The 11,070-nt window shown below is 34.8% G+C and overlaps 3 protein-coding genes across 7 annotated transcripts; 2 read left to right on the top strand and 1 right to left on the bottom strand.

Annotated features, from left to right (window-relative positions):
* Positions 1-644: 644 nt before the first annotated feature.
* Positions 645-1,320, bottom strand: LOC120275363 (heavy metal-associated isoprenylated plant protein 30). The gene is made up of 2 exons (XM_039281906.1): positions 1,139-1,320; positions 645-1,051 (listed from the first exon to the last, which is right to left on the bottom strand). The coding sequence occupies exons 1-2, from the start codon at positions 1,260-1,262 to the stop codon at positions 774-776; spliced, it is 402 nt and encodes a 133-aa protein (XP_039137840.1). The 5' UTR covers positions 1,263-1,320; the 3' UTR covers positions 645-773.
* A 1,998-nt stretch (positions 1,321-3,318) lies between these two features.
* LOC120276271 (1-acyl-sn-glycerol-3-phosphate acyltransferase BAT2, chloroplastic-like) lies at positions 3,319-7,907 on the top strand. Of its 4 annotated transcripts, none has more exons than XM_039282995.1 (6): positions 3,319-3,685; positions 3,748-4,154; positions 4,498-4,599; positions 4,689-4,976; positions 6,655-6,691; positions 7,579-7,907. In XM_039282995.1, exons 1-4 carry the CDS (start codon positions 3,424-3,426, stop codon positions 4,923-4,925), a joined length of 1,008 nt encoding a protein of 335 aa, XP_039138929.1. In that variant the 5' UTR covers positions 3,319-3,423; the 3' UTR covers positions 4,926-4,976; positions 6,655-6,691; positions 7,579-7,907. The 4 variants fall into 4 exon arrangements, with proteins under 4 accessions (XP_039138929.1, XP_039138928.1, XP_039138926.1 ...); XM_039282994.1 differs by having other exon boundaries at positions 4,680-4,976; XM_039282992.1 differs by having other exon boundaries at positions 4,665-4,976.
* Positions 7,908-8,574: 667 nt separating this feature from the next.
* Positions 8,575-10,286, top strand: LOC120275329 (heavy metal-associated isoprenylated plant protein 9-like). Of its 2 annotated transcripts, none has more exons than XM_039281864.1 (5): positions 8,575-8,715; positions 8,929-9,131; positions 9,225-9,406; positions 9,497-9,590; positions 9,672-10,286. In XM_039281864.1, the coding sequence occupies exons 2-5, from the start codon at positions 8,948-8,950 to the stop codon at positions 10,127-10,129; spliced, it is 918 nt and encodes a 305-aa protein (XP_039137798.1). In that variant the 5' UTR covers positions 8,575-8,715; positions 8,929-8,947; the 3' UTR covers positions 10,130-10,286. The 2 variants fall into 2 exon arrangements, with proteins under 2 accessions (XP_039137798.1, XP_039137797.1); XM_039281863.1 differs by having other exon boundaries at positions 8,575-8,743.
* Positions 10,287-11,070: the final 784 nt, after the last annotated feature.

Raw genomic sequence — 11,070 nt, 5'->3', positions numbered from 1 at the left:
TTTAACTCATTTGAACTCTGCCCTTTAGTTTAGAGGGAGAAAGTGCTCCACCAACCTTTCCAAATATGGTTGGTTGCCTTTCTTGTCGATGGAGCTACTAATTATTTTAGTTTATTAATTATGTGAGAAGAAATTTTTAATCAAGTGCAATTTGACTTTCATTGGAGACCAATGCAACCACTCCAATATGCAAGAAAAATAAGATGAAGTACTGTTCTAAATTTTTTAATAGAAATAAATAAACAGCAACCACCTTTGCCTTCTTTTTTTTCAATAAAATAATGATTTATCCTTTTTTTTTCTTTAAAAAAAAAAACCACCTTTGCTCGTCTCTGTTCATTTTTCTTAATTAGTTTTAATATTTTAAAATATTTTATTTTTCAAGCTATTTTATTTTAATAAGCATAGTCTATTTTTAATTAGAAATAATAATAATTCAAGCTTCTACCTTCAGCAATCTTAATTAACAGTGCAAATGTGTACACAAGAATAGAAACAGAAAAGAAAAGGGAGAGTTGTTTTATTCTTTTTGGTTAACAGAACAGAATGACTTTGATAACCAAATATATGAACATGAACGTTCTCATGGGATATCATGCCATAACCATAATTAACACTTGCTTTGCTTATCCACTTCATATATATATAAAGACAGTCACATACATACATACATACATACATACATTCATACTACATACATACATACAGATATATATACATAAACATATATACGTATATATTTGATATCATCCCTGAAAGTTGAAGTTATTAATCTAGTAGAGAACCAGAGTTGGAAGAAGCCTCTTCCATGATTTCCTAAACTTAAAGCTACGTGAAGGCACTGCAACATTAATAGTACTCCGAGAAGCTTCTTGATCTTCATCCATGTCATTCTTTGCCTCAATCTCAGCACTCTCATTGGCTTCTTTTTGTTCCCAAAACCTTGCTTCTCTTCTCTTCTTCTTAATGGTGGCAAGAACATGATCTTTGTTGCATATCCCCCACACTGTTACCTTCTGAAGCTCATAATCTACATGAACTGAATGAATCCCTGCATGCATGCATGAATGCATGTTTATAATCTTATAAAGTTAGAAATAAAAAGACTAGATGAGATAAGGATTAAGTTTTAGTTTACCTCTCAAGTGTGCTAAGGTTTTCTTCACCTTCTTTTCACAACCATATGAATATAATGGAACCATCATCTCCACATACTGAGCCTCAACCTTCTTTCCTGCTGGAACTATCTGCAAGTTTGCCATTGTTGTTCTCTTTGAAAATTTATCCAATTGTATATAAAGAGAGGTTGATAAATAGATTAATTAAGCTTTGTAATATAAAAAGAATGGGGGGTTTAGGCTTGCGTGGATTGATCATGTCTTCATCCTCTTTATCCTTCCTTTAGTATGTGCTGACAGTCCCTTTATCCACGTGTTCATCATGAAGGTGTAGTTAAGGTGGTTTAGGTTTGTTGGTTACTTAGATTCCTTGTTATATTTGTGTTTGTGAGTGGGATGTGGCATCACTTGGTCTTGTAGTTTAAGGTTTAATTTGTTCTTGCTTTAAGGAGGAGCTGATAAGGTTGCTCCCATGTGATAGTGTGTTGTGTAAAGAAGCTATTGCCTTCTAAAGTTGGAGCCATTAGCAAAAAATTAGTATTAATTAGGTCATTTGATTGAGCTTAATTTTTATATTTAATATGTCCGGAGAACATGTATCAAAACTTAATGAAACATGCATGCAGGAAAAAGGTCTGACCACCTTGGATCATTTCATTAACCTGTTTTTTAAGAAGTATTTATGGAGAATTCAAGCATTATATATATATATATATAGAGAGGACATCTAAGGAATTGTGCATTACCGTTCATTTTTAATAAGCCAGAAAATCAGAAACCAATTTTTTTTTTACCAAGATAAACGGCTTAGCCGTTAAGAAAGGTAGGAGCATGCACAAACCTCGGCAAAATAAATGGGAGCAGGGCTTGAGCACACATAGACACTAGGACCACCCGCACACAACCACTATTCACACTTCCAGAAATGTGCCCTTATCCAAAATTTAAATTCTCACCACTTGTGAAGGGTTTCATTGGGGACCCGACTATCAATAAACCACTTGGTCATTGGTTAGTGAAATACCTTTATTGGGAGGGGGTTAGAATCTGCTACCTACTAGGAGAAGAGTTCAATTTTTTTTTTGTGTTAAGAAATGTTTAGTAGTTTGCATAAATTAAAAAAATTATATATATTTTGGGAATGTTTATCACATATGTGATTGAATATACATACACATGTAATGGCCTCTTTTCTTAACATAGGTACTAATATATTCTATATATATATATATATATATATATATATATATATCGTGTATATATATCGGTAAATGTGACAAACGCATGTTAGTCAAGGCATGAGTGCGGATAAGGAATTGATGATGCAGTTGTGCGCCTCACTCAACCACATGTTAGTCAGTTGATGATGCAGTCGTGGACTCTTTACTACCACTATGTCAAACGAAATTTGAGCCTAGGGCTTATAAATCCCGTACTACATTTTTACAGTGATAGCAGGGCGGTTATCAGCCATTTTACATTCTTATATTTTTTTTTAATTTTTTTTATTATTTTTTAATAAAAATGAATAAATTATTACTTCATTAAAAAAATAGAAAAATAATAAAAATATAATAATAACAATATTAGAAGCATACCATGTGATTCAACACTGACGAAAGACTGCCTTAAATGAAAATTAGTAGGCTAAGGGAATTGGTGGTACAGAAGAGACAATTGCTAGGGAGAGGCTGGATTATCCTTTCTCAAAGTCAATCGATCTTAAATTCCGTATTTAACTTTTATTTTAAAAATAAGTTTTTTAAATATAATTATTGTTTTATCAACTTTTATATTATAAAAAATCTCTCTCGTTTATAAAGGAGAAAAAAATCCAAAACAAATACTCAGTTATGCATTTAATAGTAAGCAATAGACACCAACCTGGTCAATTAAAGTGTCCATGTGATGTGATCCATACAACATATTAATGTGACAATGATCCCACTTAAATAATTTATAACCTTATTCCCTTTGTAGTTTACCTCCATTAATAAATCAATCACTCAAGAGATATTTCCAAAAATGCTAGCAATAAGCCTCTATATAATTCCAAACAAAAACCATAAGAAACAAAATAAAATTATAAAAATTACATGTATTCAATTCAATTAATAATTTAAATTAAAAAAAAAACAACAACCCTTTAATAGGCTGGGCCTTAAGCCCACTCCGGCCCATTACCAAAGATCATCACAGTTCCCCACTTCCGCGGGTCTCATGGAACTCTTGGAACTCCCGACTTCCCGCTAATCGATCATCACTTCCAATTTCCAACTCTTTCTGGAACTCGAGCTTCAGAGCTATGGAGACGCTTCCATGGCGGAAGCCCTGCTTCTCCTTCGCTCGCTCTCCCCTCATCTCCTCTCCCTCTCCATCCATTCGATTCTCCAACCTCCCCCGTTGCTCCCTTAATGGTAATCTCTTCTTATTGCCTCTTACTCTTACTCGGAGGCCGTCCCAATTCGATCCCAAATTCCAATTCGCTGCTCTGAAGCACACGATTCCGCGCAGGAGCACCGTGGTTTGGTCCTCCCAGGGCGGCGCCGCCGCTTATCCTTTATCAGGTATACGTCTCGCATTTCGTTTCTTCTTGTTTTTGATTTTTACTGATCGATCAATCCATTAGGGTTCCAATTTGGTTCAAGAATCAGGGGGATTTGCTTCTATATGGTGACTGCTGTAGTTGCGATCTTCTTGTTTGTGGCGATGGTGTTGGCGCACCCGTTCGTGCTCCTCTTTGATCGGCACCGACGAAAGATCCATCATTTCATTGCGAAGTTATGGGCAGCATTGACTATAGCTCCGTTCTATGAGATTGAGTTTGAGGGACTTGAGAATCTGCCCGCCGGTGATGCTTCGGCTGTCTATGTCTCCAATCATCTGAGCTTCTTGGACATATATACGCTGTTGACTCTTGGAAGGTGTTTTAAGTTCATCAGCAAAAGGGGCATTTTCTTGTTTCCTATTATTGGGTGGGCGATGTACCTCCTAGGTGTCATTCCATTGCGCCGAATGGATAGCAGGAGTCAGCTGGTATCTCTTCTTCTCCTCTGATTGTTATGTTTCTTTGTAGATGACATGCTGTGTTTATTGCTTGCAAAATCACATCTTGTTCGCTAGAAACCATATGAATTGTATTAGTTAAAGAAATAACAATGTTATTTGGATTTCTCATGTGCTATCTTTCAAGTTTCATGGAAAGTAGAGACAAGATAGTATTCGGTTTTGGATGTTCTGAAGATGCGAATGGTTTGTTTGAACTGCAATATATAAGTTGGCATTTTTTTTTCTTGTGGGCAAGAAATCATTTCTAATGGTATTGTCACTATATTTGAGGTTTAGCAAGATGCATATCATGTAATTCTGTTCAATGTAGGATTGTCTCAAACGATGTATAGAATTGATAAAGAAAGGCGCATCTGTGTTTTTCTTTCCAGAGGGAACTCGTAGTAAAGATGGAAAATTAGGGGCCTTTAAGGTGAGTCACCATATTTTTCTCTTTTTTTTTTAGTTTTGAATTGCATGATTTACTGTTTATTTAAGGATAAACTGTGTAAGATCTTGCAGAAAGGTGCATTTTCTGTTGCTGCGAAGACTGGAGCACCAGTTGTACCTATTACACTAATGGGAACTGGAGAACTTATGCCTGCAGGAATGGAGGGTGTAGTGAATTCAGCTTCAGCTAAAGTTGTAATTCACAAGCCTATAGAAGGATCAAATGCAGATTCATTATGCAACGAAGCTAGAAATGTTATAGCCGATACACTTCTCCTTCATGGTTATGATGTGCATCACAATGTCTGATTCTATTGAACTTCTATTCCCTTTGAGGAGGCTTGCAAATCTGAGCGACAGGTTTTTGTTTTCTCTTGTCACATTTGCTTTGACTTGGTTCTTTCTCCTATTCTTTTATGTAATGTTTTGGTAAAGTCATTAAATGGCATACTTGTCATTTAAATCCTTAGAAGCGTGCTGTGAAATTATAAATGCATGCCATACAAGAAAGAATTATTTTTTCCATAGGTTCTTTTGCTGATGTAGTGATATAGTTGTCTTTGTTTGTATCTCTGATATTGAATAACTACCTGAATAAAGCCCTTTATTAACGGCAATACACTATTTTCTGTTGTGAATTTCTTCACAAACTGTTACATGCTGCTTTCCTACTTTCTCATTACAAATCTTTGCTTCCTTGTGCAATTATTTATGTTTCATGCTGTCAAGCCATTTCAGGCTAATGTGTTGTAATCCAAAATTTAATTGGTGGCATCTTCTAGTCATGGATAGTTAATGCACTTGCTTTCCTATAGAGACCTCAGGGGCAGCATTCAAGGGCGTGGAAAAAGTGGATTATTCACATAATAGGAGAACTGGTGACATCTTATTAGTTATTGCATAGGTTTTAGTATCATTTAGATGCTATTACTTGGACTCTTTAGCTTCCCAACATGCTAAAATGAAAAGAAGAAATAACTCTTTCATTAATCAAGGAAAAGATGTTGCAGTGTTATCATCTGTTGGTCTGCAAGGTATCATCCTTGTGGGGTTTAGGCAGGGAGGGTAAGTTCAGTTGTCTGATGTTGGGTTCACACTTTATACAATGCATTTCTTTTTCAAAGGCTGGAGAAGAATAAAAAAATTCATAGGTGAATTTAAAATATGAAAATAACTAGCGTCCACTATCAATTGACAAAGTCGTGAAGCTTCATTGCTGTTTATTATCTTCACTTGTCTTATATCTGATGTGTGTGAAGTTTTGAAATTACTAGTGGGCATTAAGAACTTATTCATTGGTTATGGGAAGATAAGTTCGGCTGATTTATATTATGTGACTGAAAATTCAAAACAGATACGGAGCCTCCTGTTGCTAGTTGGTTTCCAAAAAGTGAAAATAAAAGGAATATGTTCCCCCTCCATTATTTGTTCATGAGACTCTCTTGAAATAGCATATTTCCTTCAATTTCCAAGGACCTTTAGCATCAACTGATAAACAGTATAAGTATAGTATACAACAAACTTCATTTTAGAGATTTATGAATTTTAATTATGATAATTGCAGTAATTCTCCTGACAACTTGTCTTGTCTTTTATTCATTGAGTGATCTGAGTTTTCTTCTCTGTTTTCTGATCGAGAGTTGCATATAATAACATCCCATTGCCTTGTTTATATACAGTTAAGGTTATCTGAGTACCTGTAATTGTTGTTGGTGATATTCAGAATATCATTCATGGCTTCAAGTATGGCATGGTCTTTCTGTTAAAAAACAAAGAGAAAAACTTCCTCAGCATATTTTTGAACATGCAGAGTGCAAATATTGTGCCAATTGTCACATATTAGCCTTTTTGTTAAGTAGTTTTGTTATTTATCCAGTTATCAAACATTGATTAAAAAAAAAATCATGTCACAGAAAATTGAGTTTTGAGTCTTCTGACAATCATGCTCCTTCCTAGATAACCATTATTTGGGTGTGAATAATGATAAAAAAACTCCAATCCCTGATGCTAACACACTGCATACTGCCATCTTGCATAGGTTTTCTCTCAACCGTCCAGGAGGGTTCTTGTTGAAGGTACTTCTAATCTCTGATAACTTGTTTCTTGTCATTTCCACAACCTCCCACAAACAAAAGCAAGCACATAGTCTATGTGAAATGACTAAAGCATAGTAGGATAAAGACATGCTGATAAACCACTTTTCATCCAGATAAGTCTCATGCTTTAACCTGATTTCTTCATACTTAGTTCCAGACTTTTGTGGTTCTCCAAATCATCAATCATGTTTTAGTTACATCTAGAACTAAGCTATGGAGGTTAGATTTTCCACTCATATTCCTATAACAAGGTTTCATATGCATGTAGAACTCCATGGATTCTTAAACAGACTTAGAGTATACGTAAATGATTTTGCATAGGCCATGTGTATTTAGAAGAGTTATGTGTTAATGCAAAAGATAGTAGATAACTGCAGATGAAAATTCTTTTCTCTTTTCAGTAAGGATAATGTTTTAAAACTTAGATTCTTTCCAAGTCCTCACCAGCCAGGAATCCTTTACTCAAAACAATGAGTTATGCTTTTGATGGTGAGTGGAGCTATCATGTTAGAACTGGAAAGAGGTTGAATCTGGTTGTAAAGCATGGAGCAATTGTCATGTCCAATCTTTCTATGCGTGATGTGCCCTTGCAAATGGTTGCAGTCTTTGTGATTAGGAACTCTAGTTGTGTTGCTTTCATTGGGTGCGAAAGCTGACTCATTGCCACGTTTCTTGCCAGCCTTTTGCTGCTTATGCTTTATCTAATAAGCCAGAAGTAGGACACTGGACATTTCAACACACAATGAAACTTTAGATACTACTGCACCCCATTGTTTCATCTTAGATTTTTTTTTTTCGTGGTTTTTTCAAGCAGTGATTATTTTGTTTTTCATCCGAAAGTTTGGCGATGATTTTGATGTTGCCAGGAAGTACAGAAAGAAGTAGGTGGAGAGATTGTGAATCAAGGGATATCTCTCAAGTATAAGAATGGGGACTGTAACTTGATCTTGCAGGAAGTTTAACAGTGTAACCTGAGGATAGAGAAAAATCAATGTTCAATTTTGACATGCAACTGGCTGATATGTATTAGGCTGTCATTTTGTTAACTTTGTTTCTTTTTCATAGCTTTGTAATTGGAATATGGGGGCCATTTATCCCTAAAAATAATTCCAAAGTAGGGTACAAAATTGGATTAACTTTTGTGGACAAATAATTTTCTTTTCCTGCTAATAAAAAAAAGAGCTTGTGAATGCAATCATCTTGTTATCTGCTTCTAGTCTGGGAGGAATATTACTATATGTATTTTTTATTTTATTTTATTTATTTTATTTTTTTGCCAAGATAAGTGGTTAGGCCGTGAAGAAAAGAAAGGGTATGCACAAGCTTCGGTATAGTAAGTAAGAAAAGGTCTGTGTACACGTAGGTGCTAGAACTACCAGGACACAATCATTACTCACATTTCCATAAATATGTCATCACTCAAGATTTGAACTCTCACCACTTGTGAAAATTTTTATTAGAACTGGCTATGAATAGATCTCTTGGTCGCTGGTAATATAACTACATGCTTTGAACAGGTTGAAAAACATAAATAGCAGCTTATTCCATTAGATCCATAGCTTATATTCATGTTTTGTTAATATAAATTGAACATATATCCTCCTCATGTTAATATTTATTATGAAGGCAAACCGACACCCCCTTTAACTTGAATCATCCCAATCAACACAAACAAGTAATCATAACATGCATGAGCCCACCATTGTGCCACCTTTCTCCAAGTTATTTTATTTTTTCTTTTTGTTTAAATTAAATAATTCCAAGTTACAAGAATCCCATCATTTTCTAATGAAAAGTACTTGGCTCATAAACTCCATTCAACTTCTTCCTAAATGCATGCAACTCTTGTTTATATTGAAAGCTAAGAAGGATGATAACAAGCTTAACAAACTATATGGCCACCCATGTGATCTTCTCTTTTCTTGCATGAATCTTCACATGGGGGCACAAAAGTCCTCTCCACTTTCTCATGGCCTCCCAGTTTTCTTTCAGAAACAAAGATCGTGAGGGAAAACAAAAAAATAAAACAAAGTTATTTGACATTCCGCTTGCTCACTTTAAAAAAATTGTTTTTCTTTATTTTCTTTTGAATTAGAGTCCATTGATTAAACAACCTTTCTCTCCATCATTTATATATATAAAACCCCCTCACCTTCCTCTTCTTCATTCCCTCCTTTTAGCCTCTCACTTTTGTTCATTCTTTTGGCTTGAACAAGGAATTAGCAGAGTGAACCAATGGGTGAAGCAAAGCCAGAAGAGAAGAAAGAAGAGACAAAAGATCAGGAGATGAAAGAAGAGAAAACTGAGGAGAAGAATGTGGAAGCTAATACATCTCCTCCAAATCCAGTTATCTTGTTTGTGGACTTGCACTGTGTAGGGTGTGCCAAGAAGATAGAAAGAACCATCCTGAAGTATAGAGGTCTCTCTATATCTCCATTTCTTTCTCAATCTCAATTAAAACTCTCTTTTCTTATAGAATATGTATATATATATATATATATATAATGGTCAGGTGTTGAAGAGGTGGAGATAAACATGGTGCAAAACCAAGTGACAGTAAAAGGAATAGTGGATCCTCAAGCTTTATGCTCTAGAATACAAAAGAAGACAAGAAGGAATGCCAAAATTATGTCTCCAGTTCCACCAGCTGATCAGGGAGACACCAACAAACCAGATATAGTGGTTGAATCCCAGGTATCAAATTTCTAGCTCTTAAGTTTCAGATGTCAATGCATGCATGTATGTATGTTTTATCTTATAATAACCATTCTGAATAAAAAACAGGTGAATGGAACAGTACCAACAGTTGAGCTACTTGTCAACATGCATTGTGATGCCTGTGCTCAAACGTTGCAGAAAAAGATACTAGAGATAAGAGGTACTAATTAGCAAATATGAAGATCATTACTTCACCATTTGATTGAATTAATGAACATGTGCATGCTATAATTTTATTCAGGTGTTCAGAGAGTAGAGGCTGAGCTCAAGTCTGGTAAAGTGATAGTAACTGGGACAATAGAGGCTGAGAAACTTGTAGACTACATTCATCGGCGCACTGGAAAGATAGCTAAACCCATAACTCCACCAAAGGAAGAGGTTAAGATAGAGGATGACAAACCTCCTGAAGAGAAGAAGGAAGAGAAGCATGATGAGGAGGGGATGAAGAAAGAAGATGACACAGAGGAAAAGAAGGATGAGAAAGAACCAACAGTAGCACAAGAACAAGAGAGTAGTGCTGTTGGAGATGAGAAAAAGCAGGAAGGTTATGCAGAAGGTGGCAACAATAATACTACTGTTGTTAGTGAAGAAGACATGGTTAAGAAGGCGATGAACTGGAGTCCATTTTACATGATTGAAAGATTGCCTCCACCACAGATCTTCAGTGATGAGAATCCAAATGCTTGTTGTATCTCGTAGGACTTATCTACCTAACTTACACTGTAAATATGTAATCCATGCCCTTGAGTACGTTTTCATGTGTTCATGTGTTAATAAGTCATTGTTAATTTGTGTGTATATGTGTGCATGTGTCATGTGTGTGCTGCATGTATTGTTATGTTTTGTATACAGAGTGTGTTTTCATTGCATGATTTGATCATAAGATAAGACTTAAACATTTGTTTAGGAAAGAAGTTTGAAGGATCAAGGCCATCAATAGGGTATAATTGGCCAATAGCTGCTGCAGCATAATGGGAAACCACCATTTTATTATTATTATTTTAAATAACTCAAGATTTATCAATAAAATATTATCAAGTTTCTTAATAGCAATAAAGGATTTTACTTAACAAAATCAATCTCATTAAAAATGAATCCCAAAAGATAAAAGCCACATATATTTAAAACAGTTACAATCATTAGCTCAACTATCCTAAAGAAAGCATAAATGAGATATATAAGTCTCCAAAGACTTAGCATTCTCAAGTCCCCACAAATTTTCCACAAACATTTTTTTTTTTTAGTTTTTCACTGATATTTTATATTTAGAAGCTCCTTGGAGAACTTCTTTCTCATGATCTATCTACTTGTTTCTTTTGTTACTCTTATCCATTCCTCTCTTCTTCTTTTTAATTTTTCTCGATTTATTCTTATTATGCATGTTTTGTCATGTTGTTGTTTTTGTTGGATATGTTCTTCTTTTATTATTGACTTTCTTCAGTTTTGTTTTTCTTTTTCATCTATTGTAATTGTTAGAGCATAAGTATAGAGTATATGTATATATACTCTCTCTATATATATCCTGTTTATACATACATATGTACATTTGTATCTATTCATTAGGGCAAAAGCCCTAATGAACAACACACTTCTCTCATATTATCTATTTATTGGGTTTCTACCCGATCACACTTAATAAA

This window comes from Dioscorea cayenensis, chromosome 14, assembly GCF_009730915.1.
Source record: "Dioscorea cayenensis subsp. rotundata cultivar TDr96_F1 chromosome 14, TDr96_F1_v2_PseudoChromosome.rev07_lg8_w22 25.fasta, whole genome shotgun sequence".
In the NCBI taxonomy this organism is placed as follows: Eukaryota; Viridiplantae; Streptophyta; class Magnoliopsida; order Dioscoreales; family Dioscoreaceae; genus Dioscorea; species Dioscorea cayenensis.
The sequence above is the reverse complement of the archived record's forward strand: the minus strand, read 5'-3'. Positions and strand labels throughout refer to the sequence as shown.